This window comes from Oryx dammah, unplaced genomic scaffold, assembly GCF_014754425.2.
Source record: "Oryx dammah isolate SB20612 unplaced genomic scaffold, SCBI_Odam_1.1 HiC_scaffold_24, whole genome shotgun sequence".
NCBI lineage: Eukaryota > Metazoa > Chordata > Mammalia > Artiodactyla > Bovidae > Oryx > Oryx dammah.
In genome coordinates, this window is record NW_024070208.1 from 33,482,631 (window position 1) to 33,510,474 (window position 27,844).

A 27,844-nucleotide genomic window follows, 5' to 3' on the forward strand; every position below is an offset into this window, starting at 1 on the left:
TGCCGAGTGGAGAAACCAGACACAAAATAACCCGCACCACACACAATGACCACTGCTTCCCTATTTCCCCAGAGTGACTGCCTGTTGCCTCTTTCCTAAACACGTCTGGAAATCTCTTAGTCGTGACGGCCACACCTTTACAGTAGAGCTGCTCCAAAAGAGGAGGAACGAGGTGGCTGGTGCTCCCATCAGAGCGGAACTTGAAGTGTCCTTTCCACTTGGCCCTGGGCTAGCAGCCCCGCCCCGCTGGTCTCTCCAACCAGCGTGTGTATTTCACTTACAGCCGAATCTGCGTCTTGAAAAACAGGCTGGCGACTCAATGCGTTCATTGAGACATTTTTAATTATGTTCCTGGCTTCCTCCCCACTCAATCCCACATCCTCCCGGCTAAAGAGGCAGCATCCACATGTCCCAGAAGCAAGAACCAAAAGCTCAGGAAGCCTGCAGAGTCCTCAAGACATCCAGCAAGAAACCCTTCCATTCAGTGAAGAAAAACCAGACTAGGTTGCCTAGGAACGTCTCAGCACCCACCACGCCAGGTGCCAATGTCTGCTGCCAGGCTCTGGCCATTGAGGGGTCGGGGAGGGTGTGAGTGACAGCAGGAGGGACATGCAGAGGAGAGGGCCTTGCCCTGTCCGTCTGTCCACCAGGGAGAGAGAGAAGGGAACATGCTGTGGAGAAGGAAGCCATGGACGTCTGACTTTTGGTCCAACAAAACTAGATCTGGAAGGTGTCCCCAGCTTCAAAGAGGCTGAGTGGATGTCATAGGTTTCCACATGTCATGGGAGTATCTTTTAAGTTTCGAACAAAACCCTTCCTTGAAGTCACTAATGTCCCTCTGATAAGGACCCTCCTCCTGAAGGAAGGGGCCAGCCCTGCTCACCTCAATGATGTAGAGCACCACGTTCTTGTAGAAACAGTACAAGATGCACTTGGTCACCCGGTTGTAGCTCCAGGCGCCGTGAACCAGCAGGAGCTTCTCCAAGTAGGAAAACTGAAAAAGGAAAGAAAGAGGGTCTGGAATGTCCTTCAGAGGAGAAGATGGGCAAGGGAGTGGAGGAACCCGGATTCTGCAGGTGACCAAGAACACCACTCAATTTAGAGGCAGAGCTTTCGGGCCAGGTGAGAAGGACTAAGGTCTCCTCTTTAAGCTACAGAGATATGATTTTCCCCAGTTACACAGCTAGGCTGTCTTGTGAAATTCTATTTACCCTAATGCTTTTAGGATATTAATTATTAAAAGGAGGTGACCAACCAGAATTGGAAGAAAAGAGCAATGCAATCAGAAGCTTCTGTTCCATCACCAATTTTGTAATGACAACAGGAGTAAGGGACAGGGACTGTCATGTACCTGTATCCTTTTAAGAAGAGGGATGCACATATAGACACTACCTATTCCTATTTCCACTGTCAGCCTGCAGGTGAAAGACAATGACACTCCACACACAGAGAGACACACGCTCTGCCCTCCACTTCTAGACCCATCTCCTTTCCCCTTTTCTGGCCTCCAACAAGAGCCCCTCTTGATAAAATGTGATATAGTCATCCATCCAAATAAAACATCAACATGCAGCTGACACCAAGTTGAGAGTGATGTAATGGCTTAGCTCTCGCAGTCTGAAATATTCAACAATATTCCAATAAAATACTCAAATCCTCCTCAGGGCAGGGGGTCTTTGGACACCACTCCAATCCTATCTCCTCAGCCTCCCCTTAGCCTGGCTTTGCCTTCTGGGTCCTATTTCACAAAAGCCTCCAAAAGTGTGAACAAGGAGCTGGAGGGAGGGAGATGGGCTGTTTTGGGGGTTGTAGTCTGGGCGTGTTCTGGTGGTATGCATTGTTAGGGGTGATCCTGCTTCACGTCACGGTTCCTATGTATTCAGTTAGCCTCTCCTGGCACTGAGTCCTCCTTGGTTGCCTTGAACTAAAACCTTATCTCCTGTTCTGAGTCGCAGGGCAGCCCACAAACTCAAATCCGTCACTCTCCCAAGAGAGAGGACCATGCACAGACACTAGGAGTTCTGCCGTAATCAACTTCCTATTAACTTTAGGTTGCTTTTGAAATTACATTTAACCATCTACAGAAAAGGAAAACTGGCCAAAGATATAGTATTTTTTAAACACTTTTTCGAGAGGAGGCCACATAATATCTGGTGTTAACACTAAGGACAGGAGCTCAAGCCACATGAACCACATCTGGGCAAGTTTCTGCAGATGGCTTGTCTCTGTGTGGCTCCAAAAGCTGAATGAGACTCTGGAGTGGCAGGAGTGGGTACATGTGGAGAAATAAAGCTTCCCATACAGGGTCATCAAGGATTCCAAGGGGAATGGCTAAACAAATAAAGAGGAAGCTTGTGTTTGACCTGGACCCTCTGGCGTTCAACCTTCCATGAGTACAGAGAACATCTGTTGGAACCATCCAGAAGGCCCTGGCTTAGTGCTACAGTGATTTCTTTTCAGAAAACAAAACAAAACAAAACAAAATCCTAAATCAAAATGCTGTTTTCATGAGGTTGCTCAAAAAACATTAAGGAGGCAGGGGGCAGAAATGACTCTCTCCAAGGAGAACAGGCAGCGGAGGGCTGGAGACAAAGCATGACACGGGCTGGCCCTGCACAGTAAGGCCCCGACGGGCCAGCTGGCAGCCTGTGGCCACCCCATGGACACAGCACAGGTCAGCTGGGGAGAAACAGAACCAGGGCTTTGCCGACTTCATCATTTTCCCGAGGACAAGTCTTTGAGCTAACCTTTTTTTCCTTCTGGATATAACTTTCCAGGGCACATTCTCAAGAATCCAATCAAAAACGTGCTCATCCACGTTAAAATAAACAGATCAAGTGCTAAGCCATGAACTTTGACCAAAGACGTTTATCACTTTATTAACTTCAACCAAAGGAACTCAGTCAGTTGTGGCATGTCCTACCTAGCAATTATGGCAGAGGAAACATCCTGGTGAGGGGGGTATGCAGTAAGCAGAACGCAGACCTGAAATAATGGGATCTCTGTCTACACCTGAACAGGATGGCGGACGGGGGTGGGGGGGACATGCAGGGATGCTTGTTGGCTAGAGACCCCTGGTGTTCCTCCGTGTTCAGTCTTTGGGGCTGTCCATCAGCCCCTCCAGCATAGGTGATGTAGGCTGGATGGACAAGAAAAGCCCCAAACAGAATCACAAAGCCCTGCTCTCCTCTGCATCTGCCCTTTCATTTTGATTTGCTTGTCATTTTGATTTGCCTTTAATTTGAAGAGACCAACCGCTCCAGATCCCACGTTCTATTAGTCCGGTTTCAATAAAGCAGGTCATAGAATCTCCCTTCCCTTGACATTTGCAAGAAAAAGACGGACAAATATTTGCCTGGAGCTCCTAGGAAACCTCTGAAGACCCCTGCCAGCCATATGATGCTATAACTCAAGTATTTAATAATGCTGGGGTACATAACATCTCCAGGTGCCGACAGCCTGCAGGAAGCGTGAGTCCCACAGGCCTTGGGGCAGTCGACTCTGGAAAGGAACCAGGCAGGTGTGTGGGGCTAGTTCCCCAAGGTCGTGTGCAGGTCCGCTGTTCTCTGACCCTGGGGGCTGGGACCCCGCGGTAGGTCACTGCTTATAAAGGAAGCCCAGTTTTCCCACCTATAAAGTCGGAATTCCTTCTCCTACCTACGTGAGTCATCATCTTGAGGATTCATTTGAAATCGACAAAAGGAACAAGGTTGATTTTGTGCACTTTTTGGACTTATAAGGATCCTGCTGTTCTCTGTGTTTGCAAAACCACTAGCTGGCGGGTGGCGGGCGGTGGGGATTTGAGATGGCATCTAAGCAGAGCCCCACCTCCGAGAAGTGGGGCCTTAAAAATGCAGAAGGCCAGTCTGCATCCCTGGGCTTGCAACAAGTTCTTCCACACTTAACATGCAGCCCCAGATTTCAGCATCAAGGAGGAAAAGGCCATGATTACTCGTGCTCATGTGATAAGGTTAATGCATTCTCCCAAAGACTGAACATGGAGGAACACGAGGGGACTTGAGCCAACAAGCAGGCATTTAATCCCAGCACACTGTGATCGGAGACAGGAGGAAATGGCCTGTGTTCTCTGAGACACCTAGATTTCCCGGATGGTCAGGGAGCAAAAGTGGTCTAGATGCAAATCCCAGGGGGCCAGGAGCTTGGCCGTTTCCCTTCACTTTGGGGCTGTCACTGAGAACTGGACATTCCGTTCGGTCTCCGACTGCTAGGACAGGAACTACAAAGTATGTCAGGAGCCTCTGCTGAATCGAACTGCCAAAAGCTTTGTGCTGCTGACCACGGTGAGGGGTGGGGGGGAGCTGCTGCCCAAGCCTGGGGTCCCCACTCCTGACTGCTCACCTGACAGCAGTGGCCTGTGCCCCCCCATGGCACAACCAAGAGGGTGGTGTCTGTCAATCACTGATTCCCCCGACCTTACATGCCACGTGAGAGAGAGTTCCAGCATCTTCCAGAAGAGGGGAGATGCCAGGAGGGGGATACAGAGAACAGGTACTACAAGCACAGGCATCTTTGGGCACAGAGGATGCTGGACGAGAACACTCAGCAGTTGCAGGGTTTAGGGGAAGAGATTATTATCATAAAATCAGAGATCCACCTGTTGGAAATGACCTCTCAGCTGGATGACAGAAAGCCTGGCCCTTCTCACAGCTGAAAAAGAAACCCAAACCACAGGACAAGGCCTCGTAATTACACAAGATGAAGCCAAGAGAGAAACCCAGCTACACCAGTGGGTTCTCCTCTATGCCACCTCCAAAGGGGCAGCTGAAGGATTGGACTGAAGGTCAAGTGCCAGCTGACCTTCATGCCCAGCAGACTCTGTCAACTACATATGACGGCTGGTCAACCACGTGGCTCACCTGAGCGATGGCATAATCCGAGTTGTTGGTGGCCTGCATGCCCTCATTCCCACTGATGCCTACACCCACATGGGCCGTCTGGATCATGCCTACATCATTGGCACCATCCCCGATGGCCAGGGTGATGGCTTTCACCCGCTTCTTCACCACATCCACTATCTCCGACTTCTGCAGAGGAGACACCCTGGAGGAGGAGAGAGACGAGTTAGGACTCTACGGGTCCTTCCAGAGGAAACAGCTGTAATCTACATTTCGCTGCATTAAAAGTGCAGTTACTGGATAATTTCCAAATCCCATACAGACGGTTTTAGGCTCATGTGCAAAGAAGCTTTCAGAAAACAGTAGCTTGTGGCTTTCAAGTATGTGCCAGCTTCACAAATGAAATACACAACTCCAGCTAACTCAAAACACAGCCCCTCAGTAATCACACTGCTGGGCGGGAACCATACGTGCAAACTCCTCTGGGGCATGCCTGCCCTCCTGGATGATAAAGGCAGCCAAGATGCTCACAGAGGTCTTGGGATAGGTCTTCCCAATAAATCAGAAAACTAGCACAGATTCATTTTGCTTTGCCGTCTATCATATGTAACTTAGGGCGGGCAAGGGAATTTTCTACAAAACCTGCTTTCAGAAAAGGGAATGAAAAATTGGCAGAGCTTGAGAAGTGCAGAAAAGAGGACTAGTGTGAGAGGAAAGAAGAAAGAGGTCTCCATCTCCACCCTGGAGATGGAGGCAGCGTTTGAAGGGCAGCCAAGGCAGAAGGGCTGAAGACGGGCAATCCCAGGACAGAAGGTCCACAGAGGCCGAACTTGTAGAAGCCCAGCGCCAAAGGAGATAGTGTGCAACCAGTACCTGAGAGGGGCTATTTCCACAGAAAGTCAAAGACAGTGGGCTCTTTTCCATAGCCCACCTGGGGGAAAGAGCAGTATAAATCTATGGGGTCCAAAACACAGCACCATCAGTTATGATGAAGTGTTTGTTCAGAGTATAAAACCAGATAATAAAACATGGTGGCTCAGATGGTAAAGAGTCTGCGTGGAATGCAGGAGACCCGGGTTTGATCCCTGGGTTGGGAAGATCCCCTGGAGAAGAGAATGGCTACTCATTCCAGTATTCTTGCCTAGAGAATTCCATGGACAGAGGAGCCTGGTAGGCTACAGTTCATGGGGTCACAAAGAGTGGACACGACTGAGCGACTAACACTTTCGCTTTTACTTTTCAAAATGACTAGTATATGGTACATGTGTGCTAAGCTGTGTCAGTCATGTTTGACTCTGTATTGCACACTTGGAACTAACACAACATTGTAAATTACACTCCAATATAAAATAGAAGTTAAAAAATTTCAAAACCACATCTGATTGGTAATATAAAAGGGGAGGTTTTCTACAAAATGCCATAGGACTGAAGTTACTATTCCTTCTCTGACCTCATAAAAGAGCAGGAAGGATGAGAGACCCCAAGGGGGGCCACCAGCACTTTTAAGTGCTAGTCCCTAAATTGCATTTACTTCTATGAACCCTAATTAATATATACTCAGTGTGACTGAGCACATCCTTTCTGCAGGGTGTGTTTGTCTCTTTCACCCTTCCTGCCTCATCCTGCCTGGCCCTCACCTCAGCCTCACTGCTAATCCAATGATTCATACAGTGGACTTTCAATTCATGGGGACTAACTACCACAGTCACGGTTCTAAGATTAATTACATCTCTAATCATACTATGGGAGAAGGCAATGGCACCCCACTCCAGTACTCTTGTCTGGAAAATCCCATGGACGGTGAAGCCTGGTAGGCTGCAGTCCATGGGGTCATTAAGAGTTGGACATGACTGAGCGACTTCACTTTCACTTTTCACTTTCATGCATTGGAGAAGGAAATGGCAACCCACTCCAGTGTTCTTGCCTGGAGAATCCCAGGGATGGGGGAGCCTGGTGGGCTGCCAACTATGGGGTCTCACAGAGTCGGATACGACTGAAGCAACTTAGCAGCAGCAGCAGCAGCAACCATACTATGAATAACTGGGGGAAATACTCTTCAACCTACACAAAAATACGTTAATTTCTGTATAAGTAACAGACCTAGAAACATGGTGAATGAAAGCATTCAAAAATTGACCAGACGCCTCTGTAAGATCTAAACTTGACACCCTCAGAAGTAGATAAAAGCACCCCCTACCCCCACTGCCTGTGGTCCAGGAATGGACGCTGTTTACAAGCTTCCTGACTAAACAAGCCAAGGGTCTTGATTCTGTTTCCTACCAACATTCCTGGAAACATTATAGACTTACTACAGGCTTTTTGTGACAGCTCCTAGTGACGTATAGCTGCCAGCGCTCTTAGGCCTCTCGTAGGGCTCTCCTGAGGCTAGCACGTGAGCCTGGTCTCTTCCTACTCCCCCTCCCCGCCAACCCCAGGCCTCTGTCCATCACTGTGCTTTGACTATGATAAGCCGATGGTGAGGCCCTGAGTATCATTTTAAACAAGCACTTAGAGGATGGAGCAGACACTGGCTCACCAAGTCTCAACAGTCTCGGGATGTCGGGTGATGCAAGCCCTCCAAACAAGGTCTGTTTAAGCACTTCACCGGGTGTTTGCTCTCTGCACAAGGATTTCAGTCTGAAATCACATGCTATTGAAACCTCCAACACTTCAGTGCCTTTGCACTAAGAACGATCAACACAGGGGCTAGGAGAGTAAGCACTAAACTTGCTGACTGAATGAAACGCAGAATCTCATTACTGGTGACAAACAGCTGCATGAATTAACGATGAGCCCTGATGCTGTCCAGCCAATGCTATGACACACAGGCCAACATGCGACTGGGTTTGCTAAGAAATGAAGCCAAGAACCCAGGTGTGCCAGCACCATTACTTATTTTGGTACGGTTGAAATGCACATGTTTTGATAACACTTCCTGTATTTGGCCAGTTTCAGCCATAAGGTGGTCTCCCTCTGACGTCAGCGGAGGTTGAGTGTGTGCTTTGGGCACAATATGACAAATCTGGCTATGCGGGGGGTGGGGGGGAAAGCAGGCAGGAGCCCTGTCATCTTGCTTTATAACCTGCTGGGACAATTCTACAGTCACTTTAGGAACTTAACACATATATGTGGGCATATATTAAATTCAAACTGCAGAAAGTATAACATTTCTGCAGCATCCTACAAGTACAAAGATGATTTTCAACATGGTCTAAGTATTCATTTTCCATAAATGGTAAGTAAAAATGATTCTACACTCCAGAAAAGACGCTTCAGGTAGAAGAACTCAACTCTCAAAAGCTGAAGTTGAGCTTATCTTCAAACTCTACCAAAAAGGAGGAAAAGAGAGAGGAAGGGGAGGGAGGGGGCAAAAGCCTGAAGGGAAGAGGACAGAAGCAAAAAAAGAACTAGAGAGGCTTTTAAAAAATACTTATATAAACTGACTGCTATAACAATACATCAACCTTTTCTACTGATAATATCCTCGTTGTTTAAAAGGTTCATTCACCTCATTTGATATTTAATATTTAATAATCATATAAAATCTGGAGGGGTCCCTGAATATCTTAGAACTGTACACACACACACACACAGCACAAAATACAGATTCTCCTATGTTTAGTGTTGGATCTTGAAAAACAAACTCACCTGGGCACTTTCACTGGGGTGCATTACCCAAGGTTTAAGGATGAAAAATTTCAAGACCAGATTTTCTGGTCCTCTGAGGTCATCTTTATATGACCTCTACATCTTGATTACAAATACTGAAAGTTTCCTCAATAAACAGGAATTTTAAAAGGAAGGATGCTATCACCTAATATGGAGATGAGGCCATCTATTAATATTTATCACTGACCTCAGTGACTACCTGCTCCCTAATGGCCCATCTTGCTCCCCAGCCTCCGGGGGGAAAGACCAGGCATCCCACAGCGCGAGTCAGAGGGAACCTGATCTTCTTTATTAAGAGAACAAAACCTTTATAACCTGATCCTGCACCAGGGCAATAAATGCTGCCTGGGCAACTCAGGCTTTCAGAAGTGCTCTTGGTAAAGGGAGGACACCCTGGCTGAAGATCAGCTTACTCTGCAACTGAGAAAGGGCTCCCTTTGAAATCAGGATACCCAGCTTGTGGGTTCAGGATTTATCATCTGCACTTGTGTTCATGACAATTTTATCACAGAGCAACTCAAGAGGCGCTCAGACAGGAGGCTGGCTTCTGAAAACCCAACACTGACACCAAATGGTGTCAAATCAATTAAGATCTGAGCAACTGCATTTTATAAAAACTTTACTAGGTTGTATGTTGTGAATGACACTGAGTTTTATATTCACTGAAGTCGATTGGTTAGTGTCTGTTTCTTGCTATACTAGGCGCAGACGAGGAAAGCTGGGGTTTAAATAAAAGATATAGGATCCTCCTGTTCCCAGGCTGCAAGAGGGATTAGAATAACACATTTAAATACCTTAATGTTTTTAGCACAAAAAGCATAAATTCGATACTCTGCTTCCTTGAAATGCTTTATTAAGGCCCCCAAGACCCTCTCAGGAGTGTCTGCTTCCTTGAAGCTAACATACATTAACTACTCCCCACTGTAAATTTCACTACTATTTCAAAACAGCATGCCTGGCCTCAGCTCCAGGGCAGGTGGGTATAGGAAATACAGTCAGGAGGAAAGCTGAGAAGGGCTTGAGTTTTGATGTCTCAGAGCAAGCTGACGGCTCCATCAGGACCAGGCATCATGAGCTGCTGTAAGGCTGAAAATGAATGACGACCGAGGTGCTTAAGAGAATGACCTTAATCACACCTGCCCATCACCTGTGCCTGGAACAAAGGCCCCAACCTGGTTAATGATCAACAAGCAGGGCAAGCTGTAACTGTTCATACTCTGCAAAAAGAAGGCAGCCATTTCACCACTGACCTTCACCCCAGTCCTAATCCAAACAGCCAAGAGTGCTGAGAGACCTGGGGATAGTGGTAGCCAGGACAGGTTCTCATGCCTAGAGGGTTAGTGCACAAATCAATGTCTCTTTCTCCTGCCCTTTTTAAAAAAAATTTGAGAGTGGGATTTGTTGGGTGGGAATAGAAGTGAACTAAACAAAGGTTTTTCTTTTAAATAACACAGACCCGTCTCAAAGCTAAAGCTTATATTTAATAAACTGGAGAAGGAAATGGCCACCCATTTCAGTCTTCTTGCCTGGAAAATCCCATGGACAGAGGAGCCTAGTGGGTTACAGTCCATCGGGTTGCAAAGTGTCAGACATGACTGAGCATACATGCAATGCAATGCATATTTAATAAAAACCACTAATTCTTGGTCTCAATAGCAGGAAATAATATGCTTCCCTTTTCATGACCACACAAGTAAACATGTGTAAACCAGGAGGTACATTCATCCAAACCCATAGGACGTACATCACTAAGAGTGAATCCTACCGTCAGCTGTGGCTGGTGGGTGATAAATGTTGATAGTGGGGGAAACCATGCATGTGTGGGGCAGGGGGACAGGGGGATATCCAGACCTTTCCTTCATTTCCTGTGAGCCTAAAACTTCTAAAAATAAAGGCTACTGGAAAAAAAAAAAAAAACAAGCATTCTACCACTCCCCAAACAGAGCATGAAAATGATGCTTGATGGCTCTGGACACCTGCTAAAGTCCTGGACAGAGGACTTTATGGCCTGCCATCAAGAGAGATATGGCCAGCCATCAAGCACATGGGGCAGGAGGTCCTGGGCTGGTGGGCACACCTGGTATAGTGAACACCCACGGGGGTTTGTGTAAAGAGAGGACGTGGGCCTTAAGGCATGTGCATCCCCAGAGGAAATGAACTGACAGCAATCAGCCAAGTCTACTGCAAAGCTGTATCTGTAACTCATTCTTCGAGCTGATCGAGGCCATCATCATAGTGCTTCCTCAGATAAAGCCTCATCTGAAATGCAGTCAGCTATGCACTTCTGTCTCCACAGCTAGGCTCTGAGCTATCCAGTGTCTGGGACCTGCTTTACAGCACCAAACATAACAGGTAATAAATGAACATTTGCTGAATCATCCATTTTTTAAATGATTCTTTGGGACTTCAAACACAGTTCCCCATTTCCTTCTTCTTAATTATAATGAACAGTTTTCATTTCATGTTCAAGGACACACTTAGCATGCTAAGTGAATAACGTTCATCTTGCAGTTTGATTAGAGAAAGTGCAAGATTAAGAGGATTTGTTTGCCTGTTCAGAGAAGCCCAAATCACAACCTTTGATTCCACCTGGTACTTTCAGAGGAAATGAATTCACCAACAACCACATGTATCGGGTTACCACCTCTCGCAACCTCTTGTGCCACTGCCAAAGAATCAAGCCTGCCGTTTACAGACTGGTAGTGGGTCGGTGCCGCCAGCACCTGCCGGGCCCACCTTGTCTGGCAGGACCACGCTGCCTCAGGGCAGAGCGCCTTGATGCTGAGCTTGTAACGAGGACCAAGAGAGAACTCACCAGACACCTGACTGCAGGTACCAGACTGGGGTCAGGGGGAGAGAGAAGCAAGTTCCAGCTGAGACTCTTGAGATGTGTGTGGGGGTTCTGCTCCCACAGAGGGGCTCCCAGCTCCACGAAGACGGGTCTGAGTTCTCGGCCCACAAGAGCCTTGATGCAACCTACGATTCCACCCACCTTGCAGCCAAATATGGGACCAAAGTGGACCCCAACCAAGAGGATGTGTCGGGGGCATGAGACTAGATCAGTGTCACAGCGAACACCCAAACTCTTCAGTTCGTTTACACATGCACACTCATCCCCAGAGTGTCTAACTAAACTGAATAGGTAAATATATCCCTTACATACAAATGAGCTCTATACCTAGAGCATATTTGTTAAGTCCAATTTGTTCTAAGTTCAGCGGATAGCCTAGGTACCCAAGTGACAATTGGCTATATAGTCCTGTACTGTAATAGGTTTATCATACTTTTCACACAAACAGTGCATAAAAAGCAAAGAAAACATTTAATCTTATAGTATAGTACCTTCAAAAGTACAGTAGTCCAGTACAACAGGTGGCACACAGGGGCTGGCATCAAGAGACCAGACAAGAAGAGTTACTAACTGGAGCGGGGAGAGGGGGTGGGAGATGGTAGAGCTGAAGGGTCGTCAGCAACTGGAGATGAAGGGCCAGGTGCAATGTTGCTCATGCCTGATGTTTATGGAATGCACATTTGCATCTTTGAAAGTCTGCAACGTGAAGGTTCGTGTGTAGGGGACCTACTGAACTACAGATAGACTCTGAAGTATGATACCTTCTGTGTCGTTATCTGTTTTTCAAGCAATGTAACAAAACTCCAACAAAGCTACTTTGCCCTCTGGTTCTCGGTTTCCTGCTGGTACTTTGGTGGGTTAGTGGGGTGACAGCTAAAGGGGTTTCTTTCTGAGGTGATGAAAACGTTCTACAGTTGACTGTGCTGATGGCTGCATACTTGCGAATGTACGAAAACCCACTGAACTGTACATGCTTAAGAGGGGAACTATATGGTATATAAAATTAAATCTCTACCAGCCTGTTTTTCAAAATAAAAAAATAAATGTTCACATACTGAGGTCTGGGGAAGTCATTCTGAGTTCACTTGAATGAGTTGACTTGAATTGGATGCTAACTAGAACAGCCTGTTTGTGGCCTAGCAAACATACACTGTACATCTGTTTTAATTATCAAAGAAAAGCACACACTGACCAGAAGTGAAGAATTGTCCACATTCAAAATAAAGACTAAATGCCTCCCTTCCTGGGACGCTGGTGCTGGTCCTCCTTTGATGGTAAGTCTCCCTCCCAGGTGCCAAGGTCATGCTCTCTCCGTGGACGTCAGGCTGGTCTGTGATTTGAAACCTTGAAGAAACGTATCCCTGGCTTGTTGAATGCTCTTTGTTCTGACAAGATATAAAACTGTGCTGAGAACCCTGCTTCTCCAGAGCAGTTTCTCAGAGTCATCTGGGAATCAGGCTTCCGGGCTGTAGTCCTCACTTTGGCTCAAAGAAAACTCTTCTATTCTTACTGCTGATGGTTTATTGAATTTATTAGCCCTTCCCCTAAAGCCCTGTGTCGGACGTCTCCATGCATAATTTAATATATGGTTTCTTTCTGTACCAACCCATTAAATAGTATAATCATTTACACTACTATTCATACCTACTGAATATGAATGTAAGTAAGCACAAGCAAGATTTCAGGCCTTTCAGGGTAAAGACAACATCACCCCTTTTTCAACTGTCCTCACACCCAACAATGTGCTTGGCAGACAAGGGCTTCAGCTCAGTTACCCTCGTGACCAAGGCTGTAGAAGTGGTGGAAGCCCCTCTGCTGTGAGCTGTGGGGACGGATATGCATGGAGCAAACAGCAAATGAGGAATGGGTGACCCTGTCACTGTCAGCACCCCTTGCTCAGCAGCTCTGTCCCACAGGAAGTGGGGAGCTGAGCAGAAGGCCTGCATCTGAAGCTGGAGGTGAAATAATACCAGCTTCTTCTGAACCATCACCACTGTACGATGAGCCCACTCCATCCTCATGCCCTAAAACAGTGCCCGTTGTTCCCTAGATTCAATGACAAACACCACGTATGTGTAGCCGCCACAAGCACAACCTCCTCCCCAAGTGACCTCAAACATGGAAGCCTGGTTCTCTTCATTCAGACCTCACATCATCCTCCTTGCTCTCAGCTCCAAAATCAAAACAAAACAGCAAACCATAACCCAGCTGGGGTGCAATTAATACAAGCGAAAGTGTATAGACCCAGTTTTACGCTTTCCAAAGAAAATGGATAGAAACATATAAAATAATGTCAAATAGCCCTAGCTATGTAAGATAATATCAGTGAACAAGTCAGAAACAAAACTACCCCCTCCAGTAGATAACCATTCTTAATTACCCTATGATTCTAACAAAATCTGTGATTCTTCTATCAGATATAATCTGCTGGTGCCTGGTGCCTCAGACAGTAAAGAATCAGTCTGCAATGCAGGGGACCCCAGTTCAATCCCTGGTCCAGGAAGGTACCCTGGAGAAGGGAATGGCTACCCATTTCAGTACTCTTGCCTGGAGAATCCCATGGACAGAGGAGCCTGGCAGGCTATAGTCTGTGGGGTCACAGAGAGTAGGACATGACTGAGCAACTAACGCTTTCACTTCCATAGTAAAAGACAACAGAATCTAAAAAGCACTTCATTTCTGAGATGATTAAAGTGACAGAAAGACATTAAATTAGAATGTGAATGTGTTCTTCATCTCTGATACAATTCTAAGAGCTAAAATGATGTATGCCTCTGTGTCATCAGACAGTTCCCCCTGATGTGCTCCCTCTCATGGGGCTCGATGGAGCCACAAAACTCTAAGCAGAGTTCTTCTAAAGTCAAAGGCATTTTCAGTTGAAGGGAAAGGCTTTTCAACATTACTGAAAAGATGGTTTGGTTTCCAAGAAGCTAGCTGCAGCCTATTAAGTCATATTTGCAAAAGCAGCACCTCCTCCACACTCCCCACCACCCGCCACACACAGACACACACACACACACAAATCACAGAGGGTTTTTTTTTTTCTGTTTGAAATGTTTAAAAGTTGGAGTTTCCCTAAGAAGCAAACAGAAGGCTGCTGCTTCCTGGAGAGATAACCGCTTGATGGATCTGGGCCATCAGCATGGGGATAAGCCCACTCTGCCTGACTGGGGATAAGCCCACTCTGCCTGACTTACTCGCAGATGTCCCCAGAGGCCAGGGCCAGTTAGTTTAATGAGACACCGACATGCTCTGTCAAGTTTCCTTTCTATATTTGGGGACACTTTTTATCCACATGCTATAAAGTTTAGGTCATTAGTTGAACAAAAGAATATATATGTTAACAATCCAGCTACACAGACTGCAGCCAACTGGTTGACCAATATAAATGCATCTGGCAATTAAGTTGGACGGATAGCGACATCCCCCCAGCTGCTGAGGTGCTGCAGTGATACGGTGGGCCATCAATCCCCACTGAATCAGATGTATCTGCAGGGCACCCAGCAGCTCTTGGAACAAATCACACAGTGTGTGTGTGTGTGTGTGTGTGTGTGTGTGTGTGTGTGTGTGCTCAGTTGCTCAGTCGAGTCCGACTCTTTGTGATCCCACGGACTAAAGCGAGTCAGGTTCCTCTGTCCATGGAATTTCCCAGGTAAGAATACTGGAGTGGGTTGCCATTTCCTCCTCCAGGGCATCTTCCCAACCAAGGGATCTAACCCGAGTCTCTTATGTCTTGTGCATTGGCAGGTGGGTTCTTTCCCACTAGCACCACCTGGGAAGTCCATAAAGCACATAGACATGGTGCTAAATGCAAGGGAAGTGGTTTCTTTCCAAGTCCTTGAGTGAATGAAGGAGAGAAAAATATACACGAATGTTGGCTCCGTACACTTTAATGGTAATCGGAAATAGCCATTTTCTGTTTCTTCCAGATGCACGTTAATCAAGGAAATAAACTCATCCTGAATTTGAGGAGGTTGTTTTGATGCAGGTGTGGTACCTCTTTTCCTGCACACTCACTCACCATGCCCAGGGGAAAAGGACACCCTTCACAGGCAGGGAGACCCTTCACTCCAAAGCATCATCCCAGGATCCTGGTGGGGCTGCTGGTTCTCAGGCATCTCGTCCCTGAGAGACAAGCTGGGAAGTGACATCGCAGGCAGGCAGGCCCCGTCCTTCCACACTGAGGCTGGCGTTCCCTCTGCCATCTCCCCAAGGCAGCACCACACTCGCTGTTTTCCAACATAACACCAGTGGTCACCACACTCGTGGGTACATGGTCCACTCTCACGATGCTTGTGGATGGACCTCTCCCACCAGAACGAGAGTCTCCGCACCTACAGCTGCATGTCACCCTGGTCTGTGAGGAAGGCAGTACTGTGCTCATCAAGAGAAGAGGAAGCAGCCTACCACACACACACCTAGAACATTCTGCCAACACTCAAAGGATTCAGCTCTGAGCTGTTGGCTGAAGGAGCTGGAGAGGGTTTTATATGCGTGTGTGTGTGGTGGCGGGGGGTGGTGGTCGAGTGGAGGTGGGCAGCTGCAGGACCACACCCAGAAGAATCACCCAGCTCATGGGCTCCCATGTGCATCCCCCAGGCTGTCTGTGATGCCACCTCCCAGCTTCACCTGTGTGTTTTACTCACCCAGTGATCTGACACGTGCTGTGATCGTCCTGCCAGCATGTCTCTGATCTGTGGTTCCAAGGTGGCACCCACCTGGTCTGTGCCTTCTCTCAGCACAGGAGCTGCAGTCCCACCCTGGGGAAGAGTCCCATGGGAGGCCCAAAGACCCCACGGTAAGCCAGACCCCACCTCTGCCCCCAGGATGCCACACTCCAGCAGGAGAGGTAAGAGCTGCTTATTTGTCACCCTAGTTGGGGGGACAACGAAAGTGACCAGCACATCACAGTTCAGCCAAGGACACAGCAGAGGGTGGTGAGTAAAGAGATGTTAGGAGACAATCATATAAAAGGAACCCTTCTCTGAGCTCATCCTGAAAGGACGGCCAGACACGGTGGCCAAATAGCCCAGAAGTCTTCACATGGAGGGAGTGTTTTGAACAGAATTTGGCAAAAACTAAATAGACTAAAACTACACAGTGATGATGTATGGGTACACGTGCAGCCCCTTAAACTACTACAAACGGGGTGACATAACCAGGTATCACTTCTGAACAGGCAACTCAACTCCAGGAACTTCTGCTGAGAAAGTAAACGGATAGCAGATAGGTCAAGGTGTCAGCATGGGGAGAGCACTGCTCACTGTGTTGGGTGTTTTTCTTAAAAACAAAAGCTGATGAACAATCATCAAAAGCCTCACTTATTCCACACTCCTCTTTACTCCTTTAATGACTACCTTTGGCCCAGATCGCAGCCACCTGAGTTATACTACACCACAGGGTATTCAGGCTTCCCCAGTGGCTCAGCAGGTAAAGAATCTGCCTACAATGCAGGAGATACAGGAAACTCAGGTTTGATCCCTGGGTCAGGAAGATCCCCTGGAAAAGGAAATGGCAACCCACATGATGGGCACGATTTTTTACATATAATCTCAGGCTCGCTCACTACTCTTAGATGAGATTGAATTTGAAATAAACCAAGAGTGTAGGAGGTTAACTTAGTTATCTTCAAATAACCACAGAGAAGGTTCCAGGAGAATCAGAAAACCCATTAACTTGAGAGTCCCTTGGACAGCAAGGAGATCAAACCAGTTAATCCTAAAGGAAAGCAACCCTGAATACTCATTGGAAGGACTGATGCTGAAGCTGAAGCTCCAATACTTTGGCCACCTGATGTGAAGAGCCGACTAACTGGAAAGACCCTGATGCTGGGAAAGATTGAGGGCAGGGGAAGGGGACGACAGAGGATGAGATGGTCGGATGGCATCACCAACTCAATGGACATGAGTCTGAGCAAACTCTGGGAGATAGTGAAGGACAGGGAAGGCTAGCGTGCTGTATGTTTGTAGTCCACGGGGTTGCAAAAAGTCAGACATGACTTAGCAACTGAACAACAACAACAAATAAGATCCACAATGAAAGCTCAATTTCACCAGGAAGATACGCAATCGTCCCCTGCAGACAGCATGGCTGCCTGAGTTCACGGACTCTGTGCAGTCAGTACCCCAGAGCCTCTCAGTTTTCTAATCCACTAGGAAGGCAATGGCACCCCACTCCAGTATTCTTGCCTGGAAAATCCCATGGACGGAGGAGCCTGGTAGACTGCAGTCCATGGGGTCGCTAACAGTCGGACACGACTAGGTGACTTCACTTTCACTTTTCACTTTCATGCATTGGAGAAGGAAATGGCAACCCACTCCAGTGTTCTTGCCTGGAGAATCCCAGGGATGGGGAAGCCTGGTAGGCTGCAGTCCATGGGGTCGCTAACAGTAGGACATGACTAGGCGACTGGTGGGCTGCCGTCTAAGGGGTCGCATAGAGTTGGACACGACTGAAGCGACTTAGCAGCAGCAGCAGGATGCAGTCATAAAACTCACTTAACTTTTAGATTTGGGCCCAACAGAATAACACATTCTTAGGCTTTAAAACGGAGAAGGTGATGGCAAGCCACTCCAGTGTTCTTGCCTGGAGAATCCCAGGGACGGTGGAGCCTGGTGGGCTGCTGTCTATGGGGTCGCACAGAGCTGGGCACGACTGAAGAGACTTAGCAGCAGCAGCAGGCTTTAAAAATGGGTATGTTGCTACTATACACTTTGCTGAACTATCAACATAATCCCCAAAGGATTCTATTTTTCCCCCTCTAAAATTCTTTCAAAATACATTTTGTAGACACAAGTAGGATATTTCTACACACAAGTAATATTTTTTTAAAGTAGATTTTAGATAACACTGAACAGAAACTAAGGAGACACTATTACAGTTACCTGATTTTTTCTCCGTAATGATCAAAACTTCCTGTTTTAATGTTTTTTCCATTTTAAAAAAATCTGAGCAAGCATCACAGGTTTGTCTACCCTGCAGCCTTGCTCTGCTCGTGGGAGTACTATGCCCAGCGGACCCTTTCCTAAACACCCTGCCTCTCCCCACCAGGAATGAGCTCACCGCCAGCAGCTCACCACTCAGGAGGATCCCTGATCAGCTTTGCTCATGGTGGGTGTGTCTGGTACCCTGATGGTGGTGATGGTTTCATGGTCGTTTGCATATGTCCAAGTTCAGACTGCACACACTACCTGTGTGCAGCTTTGGTCTATCAATTATAGCTCAACAAAACTTAAAAATATGCAGGAGTCATGGACTCTGAGGAGACTATGGTGTTTTATATCTCTAATTGTGTTTTCCTGGGTATACCTAGTTTAATTTTCTCTTTTGGCTCTCTTCTGCATTTGACTTGCAAATTAATATTTCAAACACAGACTCTCTCCTTTCTTTCTCTGAGTGCAGACTACGATATTAAATTACAATAAATTCCTGTTTTTGAAGTAAGAGGTTTCCTGACCATCCCTGAATCAAGGCTGTTCCCTCCAGACACTGCCTCCCTCTGAGAACTCTGGTGCCAGAACTACACGCCATCTACACCCCCCAGCCACCCACTCACATTCCTGTGCCTGCTTCTTCTCCTGACCAACGCGCCAGCCCCGAACCCGCAGTTTCCTGTTTCCCGTCAGGTCACTTCTGTCCATTCTGAAAAGTTCCAAGGTCACCTCCTCCTTGAGAGAGGTCTGCCCCAGTGACTCTCCCTATCTGGCCTACCCACCCAATTAGCCCAGGCACCCTCCACTACTCTCCTGTGGTCCCCTGGTAAATATCTCAATCAGAGCCCTCACCCCATCATCGTGAAGTGACCATTTATGTTTCTGTTGTCTACTTCCTAAAGGCAAAGATGACTTTCCTTAGGAGGACATCCCTGGTGGTCCAGTGGTTAACAGTCCGAGCTTCCACAGCAGGGGGCAGGGTTCAATCCCTGGTTGGGGAACTAAGATCCCACATGTTGTGCAGTGCAGCCAAAAAGTAAAAATTAAAGATGATTTTCTTTTGTATTCTCAGTGCCTGGTACAATGCTTAGCACAAAATGTGCCAACTATAATAAAGGTGTCAACTTTTATCTACTGGAAGGAAAAACAATGCTAAGGACCCACAACTGGAGGTTACTAAAAACTATTCTGATAACTTCTCTCTAGAATGGTGTTATAACTTCATCGTCTCTCAAGGACAAACACTGATTACCGATGTTAGCTCTCAAACTTCCTAAAAATCTTGGCATAGAACCAAACTGGGTTCCTGTATTCCGACCTCTATGTCTTTTAAATGTGAAAGTCGTGTTCAACTCTTTGCGACCCCATGGACTACACAGTCCATGGAATTCTCCAGGCCAGAATACTGGAGTGGGTACCTTTCCCTTCTCCAGGGGATCTTCCCAACCCAGGGATCGAACCTAGGTCTCCCGCACTGCAGGCAGATTCTTTACCAGCTGAGACACAAGGGCAGCCCTTATAAAAATTGAAGTGTAATAATTTACAATACTGTATTAGTTTCAAGTATACAGTGAAGTGATTCAGTTATACATATGTATATATTCCTTTTTCAGATTCTTTTGCATTATATGTTATTACAAGATATGGAAGAAAGTTCCCTGTGCTATGCAGTAGGTCTATGGAAAAGCCCATGGTATGTACATGTGGGAATGATGGTGGGCTGGCTCTCTGCAGATACTAAAAACATTCAAAGAGAAAGAACAGAAAAGACATTTTGAAAATGCTATAACCCAAACCAGAAATAACTGCTAATACAAACAGACCCTTTCACAAATGCAAGCAGGTCACAGGTCATGGGTCACCTCAAAGCGGTCACAGCCATACTGTTTACTCTCCTTTTGGGGCTTAAAAGCATTTTAGTTGATGAACAGGCTCTGAGGCAGAAACATCTAAACCCATGCTAATGCCCAGCAGTGCAGTAACTTCTTTTGATTAATTTACCAGGACTGAAAGCACAAGAAGGAGATCAAACCACGTTCTGTGCTAAACAATTAAACAAGCGGCCCTGCCTCCAGGATGGTGTATGTCAGGATGAAAGCAGGACGAGGTCGAATGAAAAAGCAACAAATAGCTTCCATTGATTAATGCTTATAGGATTTTTTCCCCTTAAATGTCATAACATTTCATTCAAGGGTCCAACCAAAGAGTTTATATAACATTTACAACAGAAAAAAAAAAAGTTCCAAAAGCTTAAGAAAATTCAGATGTGTAGTAAGGAGAAAAATCAGGTCAGTTTCAAAGATCTTTCAAAATGGGTAGGCAGAAGGCTGGCCAGTTTTTTGAAGAATCTTCAACATGAAACAGCACAGGGTGTGTGTGTATGGTGGGGGGAGAATCTCACTGTCTCCTTTCACGAAAAAATAACTTTTACTATGAGTGAAATTTTCGCAAGCTATTTAGCTCATTTACAACGTACAATGCTATCTACACATACTGCTTTGAAAACACAGAGCTAAAACTATTAAAGTACAAACAGATCTCTACTGAATTTTTTTTTCTATGAACTAAGAAACTTGAATTTAAACCAAACTGACTTTCAAATCAAAATGAACTACAAACATGTTAGAAATGAACCCTTGGATTTTCTCAATCATTAGCTGAATGGATTTTTTTTTTAACCCAGTGAATCCTTCTATAATGAAACAAAATTCACTCACATATTGTACTTATAGAAAAATACCTGAATAGAACCAGCTAAAAATGTCAGCCTACTGGAAAATCAAAATTGGCTAGTTTTATATCCCCAGGGAACATTTCTTAGTTAATTCAGTATCATGTTTAAATGTATTTCTGTGCCCGTGGTATTGCTCACTGCTGCTCTTCCTCGGTCTGTACAACGGAGATGATGAGGCATGCCTGCAGGGTCTTAAGCAGAAATGAAAGTATACACAAAGCAGGTATCCAAACTCCACACGAGCTACATGCCTCAGTGCACAGTCTGCACTGGTCCTCACTAGACCATCCCGAGTGGTCCCTCCTGCTGGGAGATGTTCCATGTGGCCAGCTCCCCTCTATGCTGGCCCATCACCTCCAGCGTCACATCAATGCCACCGTATCCTAAAGACTCCTTCTCAAGCGGCCTTAAGGGCAGCTATTCTTTTGCAAAGGTCCTCTGGGATGTAAGACATCACAATGCCCTTTACTACTTCTGCCAAAAAATTAAAATAGAATTCCTTAAACTCTTCTGTGGAAAGACCATAAAAACTGGGGAATGCAGAAAACTGACTCTTCTTCTGACCTGCCCATAATCCTGCCCCTCTTATGAGTCTAAAGATCATGGATGTAGCAGCAAGTTTTCTGGCTTAAGCTGGTTCTAGCAGCCTTGAATTTCTTATTATTACTAGTGGATAAAATAACAGGGTTATAGATAAGAGGGATGTATCTCTTGATCCCTATTTTTCCTTTCTCCTATGTGTACACAAAACCAAAATTACCCTTCTAAAGCTTTTTGAAGATGGCAACATCCTCCCTTGTTAAAAAAAAAAAAAAAACAATTGGAAAACCCTTGGGTGAGATCAGAAAACCTGAGAAAGAAGCGTCTCATTTTACAGAGGAAGTGGGGAGATGTGAACAGGACCCCAATGGACCCTGGGATTCCCCCAAAGAACTAAATGCCTCCTATCTAAGACGTTCTGGCCACAGGGGTGTTTTGAAAGCCCAGATGGAAGAGCCAGAGATGACACCACAATGTTTAAAATATGAAATTAAGAAATACCTACTCCACAGTGACTTTCACTCTGGTTGTAAAAATTGGCTTTCCCTCTGACCTGTTTATACAGCTCACACTTAAATGCAATTCTCTCTCAACACTCTGAGCTGGGACTGTCAGGTTTGAGCTATTGAGGAAATGCTTGCTTTGCTAGTCATTGTCATTGTTGCTGAGGCTTAAACAGTGTCCATCCAAGGCAGAGGATGCACTGGAAAGTTTCCTTTTGATAACCTGATCCTCAAAGTGCAACGAATGAGCAAAGAACATAGTAGACTCAACCTGGCTTCATTTCTTTCTAACCATAATATAATCTCACAAGTATTTGAACACCCACAATATACATGTGTCAGTCACTTCAGTCATGTCTGACTCTTTACAACCCATGGAGTGTAGCCCGCCGGTCTCCTCTGTCCTTGGGATTTAGCCAGGCAAGAATACTGGAGTGAGTTGCCATCCCCTCCTCCAGGGGATGTTTCTGACCCATGGATCAAATCTGGGTCTCCTGCGTTACAGGTAGATTCTTTACCCGCTGAGCTACCTGGGAAGCCCCATAACATACAAAGTCATCTCAAATATTTTCCTTAAAAATAAAGACTGTTACGTGTACAGAAAGGGACTGTTTGAAATCCTTCCAAGTTCAAATTCAAATTCTTGTGAACACTTTACTAAGGAACTTTAACTGTGGGCAAGCATCACTCTTTTTCCTTTCCTAAGTTCAATAACCAGGGAGGTGCCCAAGCCATGTTATCCATTCTGCCTGAAGCCCAAGACCACTGCAGAGCCCACCAACAGCCTGAGAGCTCTGGATCAGTCTGCCCTGTTCCACCTGGAGTTTGGTCTTTAGGTTTTTGGAATTGAATTGGTTTTATCATTAGTGCCTTGAGGGTATCAGCGAGCACACCAATTGCAGCTGGAAACATGATGAACATGAATGACATTATCTGGATTTTAAAGTCCTTTCTGAAAAGCATTATTTCAATGGTGGCAGTCCCTGGGATACGAATGAAGCTGTAACAAAGGCTCACTGCAGGAGAACGAGAACTTGGCCCCAAAAGATACCCAGAAAGGAAAAGTGAAGTCGTTCAGTTGTGTCCAACTCTTTGACCCCGTGGACTGTAGCCCTCCAGGCTCCTCCGTCCATGGGATTCTCCAGGCAAGAATACTGGAGTGGGTTGCCATTTCCTTCTCCAGGGGATCTTCCCGACCCAGGGATCGAACCCATGTCTCCTGCATTGCAGGCAGACGCTTTAACCTCTGAGCCACCAGGGAAGCCCAGAGCATGGTGAAAACACTGGAAAGCACAGACGTGTGGAATCTAGCCCCATGTTCAGCGTTCTGTCCAAACTAGGGAGATCTACTCCTGCAACACTATTTCTCTTTGACTAAAATACCTTTTTTGGCACCGAAAAAAATATATTGCATTTCTAGGAAACTGAACAGGACGGCAAAACTCAGATGTTCTTTGTTTGCTTGCTTAAAAACTATTTTTGAAAAGAAGAAGCCATGGAAGTCCTAATCACATTAGCAATGGACATTGGCACTTACTTCATTCATGTAAGATTCATTTCGTTCCTTATCTTTCTATCAACTCTGCCCTGCCTGAATTCATATTCCTCTACATGTAAATTCTCCAGCACACCCCCAGTTGCCAGGAAAATTCCACCTTCAGTCATAGGTGGATATAATACAGAGCGTCAGTGGACTTAGACCAAGCGAATGAAATGTTCTAAGTCTTCCTGAGATAATCCTGAAGATGATACCAAATCGAATTCAAGCACCTCATTAGCGTATCAGAAACAAGATGGGCTATAAGTAAAGATACATTAATAGTATAACGGACTTGACTTTAAATTTTAGGCTGGCTCCCCTGTCACTGGCACGTGACTCCTGTTGACATCAAGCAGTTTGCAGCATAAAGCACAGGGCTTGTCATCAGCCTGAGGAAAACAAGTGGAAAGGTAAATTATATACCATCCATGCTCCCTCCTTATCTTGAAAATTCCAAAGCCAAATCAGAATAGGTGGGTCCCTGCCCTAGCACTCTCCTCCTTTTTCCTCCCAACCACTTAACACAACCATACAGTCACTAGGATTTTCTCGAAAGGTGTTAATTTCCCTCCCCCTTCAGCTTTACTGAGATATAATTGATATGTAACATTAAGGCATATAACATGTTGATTTGGTACACTGATACACTGAAAAATTATTAGCTTGGCTCACACCTGCATCATGTCACATAATTACCATTTCTTTTTTCTTTCTTGTGGAGACAATTTTTAAGATCCACTGTCAGCAACTTTCAAGTATATAATACAGCATATCAGCTGCAATCAGTACTTTGTGCATTAGATCCCAGAACTTATTTATCTTACAAATGCATGTTTCTATTCTCTGGCCAACATCTCCCCTCTAACCTGCTCCCCAGCCCCTGCCAACCACCCTTCTCATTCCCATTTCTATGAGTTCAGCTTTTTCAGATTCCATATATGTGATAGCACACAGAATTTGTCTTTCTCTGACTTACAATTTCCCTTTTATCATCTGCAGGACATGGTACTATATCCTTGAAAGACATATTGAGTTAGTCAACCCAACATGTAAGATCTTTTCCTCTGGACTGCAATCTGTGTCTAATCAGCAAAGAATTAAGAAAATTCCAGTATTTCTCTCCAGACAAGTACACATTAATTTCACAGCACACTTTGTAATGTGGTTGTTGTTACGTTATCTGAGGTAAGTCACTCTGACTACAGTGGCTTTGAGATTTCTAACCAAGGTCACATAATAAGGATACAGTTGAGCTAGAATCCACAGTGCCATCTCCTTTCTCAATCTAATTAACAGTTTGCAATTACTTTCTAATTATCACTACCACAGATGCAACTGAAATGATCCCATAATCTCAAATTACAGAACCATATTTATACAGATTAAGCTCTCCCCTTCACCCATCCCTTTTGAAGGGACCAAGGAAAGTGCATTTGAAATGACATGTGCAAAACCACATACAGCATTCATTGCCCAGCAGTGTCTCTGACCCCACACCCCTGCATATTTGGGTAGAAGGAACCTCACTCACACACACAGACACAGACACACACACAGAGGAGGAGAGAGGCAGGAGGGCAGGAGGACAGTGAAAGCAAGCTTAGAAGAGAACAATGAAATATATTCCACTGACAGTTTCAGGGTTAAAAAAAAAATCTACTGCATTCAGATTGGTTTGTAAGTTGAGTAGTTTGAAACCATATGCTTGTTTTCTATGCACATTCGGTATGTTGAAATTCAGAGATTGCCAACAACGCAGAGCACTAAATGGCACCAAAGGTTGTTAATAATAAACGCTACCGAAATGTCAAAACTGTACTCATTTATTTACGCAGGGAACACTTCCTTTTCCACTGCTGTCAGTAAAAGTTGGACGATGGTCTAAGAAAATTCATACCTTAGGGTGCATTAGGTCCCCAGAACTTATCTATCTGACAGACGCATGTTTGTATTCCTTGGCCGACATCTCCCCTCGCCCTTGCTCTCCAGCCCCTGAGAACCACTCTTCTTGCTCCCATTTCTGAGTTCTTTTCCGGTCTCTTCCTCCTCACAAGACTGAGGCACTTGTTGGAAGACGTTAGCTTGTAAAAATTACCACATCCACAGAAGATAACAAATGACTTTAAACATTGCTGCCACGCTAGAAGACAGTATATACGTTTTCCTTCCTAAGTAATAGATGTAGTCACGGGATTAACTTACATCCTATAGCATTTCAAAATACTTTCCTTCTAACCCAAAATGCTTTTTCCAAGGACATTCCATAGATGAATAAATCAACTGCTAACTGACAGAAAGCATGCTTCTCAAGGGCCTTCACCTCATTCATCAATATAGGTTTTCACAACTAATTAGCATTCTTGCTAAGGTTAAGAAAAACTCAGCAACAGGTGAAGTGGGTGAAATTGATCAACTTGTTGAAAGCTTTAGAACAAATCGCTGCAGAACCCTTTCAGTGGCGCTGCTGGACACCCCGGCACACACTGGTCTAATGTTTCTTTTCCAACCCAACACATGCCAGAAGTTGATGCAAGGTCTCCCATTACAAATGACAAATGTGACTGGTAGATGCCACATGCGAAAGTGGAGTTGTGTTCCCAGACTCCATGACCACCTACACACACTGGGTTCATCTCCTCCACACCCACGAGCTGAGTCTTTGTGCTTCCTTCCCTCAGCAAGGATCTTGGGGTAAGGACATAGAGAACAGACTCACGGACATGGTCGGGGAAGGAGAGGGTGGGATGGATTGAGAGAGTGGCATGGAAACACATGCATTGCCATATGTAAAACAGTCAGTGGGAATTTGCTGTATGATGCAGGGAGCTCAAAGTGGTGCTCTGTGACAACCTAGAGGGGTGGGACAGGGGGCAGGTGGGAGGGAGGTTCAAGAGGGAGGGGACATGTGTATATCTATGGGTGCTTCGTGCTGGTGTATGGCAGAAACCAACACAATATTGTAAAGCAATTATCCTCCAATTAAAAACAAATTAAAAGAAAGCACTTCTTCGAGTCACCGTCTCCCTTAGGTTAGTTTGCTGGGGCTGCCATAACAAGGTGCACTCCTGGGCAACTTAAACAACAGAAGTGTATTGTATCAGAGTCCAGGAGGCTGGAAGGCTCCATCAGGGGGTTAGCAGGTTCCTCCTGAAGCTCCAAGGGAGACTGTTCAGGCCCCTCTCCTCACTCCTGGTGGTTTGCTGGCAACTCTTGACACTCCTTGGCTTGCAGAAGCATTGCTCCAACGTCTGTATTTGTCATCTCATGATATCCTGACCATGTTCTTCTCTCTGTCCAAATTATCCCTTTATATAAAGTCATCCTGGATCAGGGTGTATCCTAATCCTGTTGCTGCTGCTGCTGCTGCTGCTGCTTCTAAGTTGTTTCAGTCATGTCTGACTCTGTGCGACCCCACAGATGGCAGCCCACCAGGCTCCCCCGTCCCTGGGATTCTCCAGGCAAGAACACTGGAGTGGGTTGCTATTTCCTTCTCCAATGCGTGAAAGTGAAAAGTGAAAGTGAAGTCGCTCAGTCATGTCCGACTCTTCACCACCCCATGGACTGCAGCCTACCAGGCTCCTCCATCCATGGGATATTCCAAGCAAGAGTACTGGAGTGGGGTGCCATTGCCTTCTCCGGTATCCTAATGACCTCACTTTAATTTAACTAATTTAATTTATATCAGAATGACTCTTCCCACTAAGGTCACAGTTGAGGAACAGGGCAGGTCTGGACTTCACCACAAGGATTTGGGGAGACAACTCAATCCACAATACCTCTAAATCTTCCACCTCTTCAAGATCCCTTCACCTCTCAAACTGGAACCTAGCTCCTCCAGGAAGTCTTGTGATACAAGGGTGCCCCCCTTGTATCTCCGTCCCCCGACAGTCTCACATTTCACATCCTTCAGATTGAAAGGGGCAGCAGCTGCCTTCTCCTCAGCCTCTGAAGGCCATTTCCAAACCTCTGCTTCCTCCACCTACTGTAAAATCTCTGGTTATGGGTTCCCTTCCTGAGGTATATTCCTCAGAGTAAAAGGCCCCAAAGATTCACTGCCGATAAAAAAAGGGGGTGTCAAATAAGTCAAATACGTGTGGGCATCACAGCCTACTATGGATTCCCCTTCTGAAAAGATAAACGATGCCAGCAGGGGAGACACTAATGATGGTGAGAGGCGCAGGAAATACTCTGCTAAGCAGAGAGCCTCAGCAACTCCCAG

At 45.8% G+C, this 27,844-nt stretch overlaps 1 protein-coding gene across 1 annotated transcript in view; it reads right to left on the reverse strand.

Annotated features, from left to right (window-relative positions):
• Nucleotides 1-27,844, reverse strand: part of LOC120882942 (phospholipid-transporting ATPase IB) — a 401,559-nt gene that overhangs the window by 192,431 nt on the left and 181,284 nt on the right. The window contains exons 25-26 of the mRNA XM_040266775.1: nucleotides 4,878-5,061; nucleotides 884-994 (exon numbers count right to left, since the gene is read on the reverse strand). Of these exons, the coding sequence (XP_040122709.1) occupies nucleotides 884-994; nucleotides 4,878-5,061 (295 nt within the window). The remainder of the gene's footprint in view (nucleotides 1-883; nucleotides 995-4,877; nucleotides 5,062-27,844) is intronic.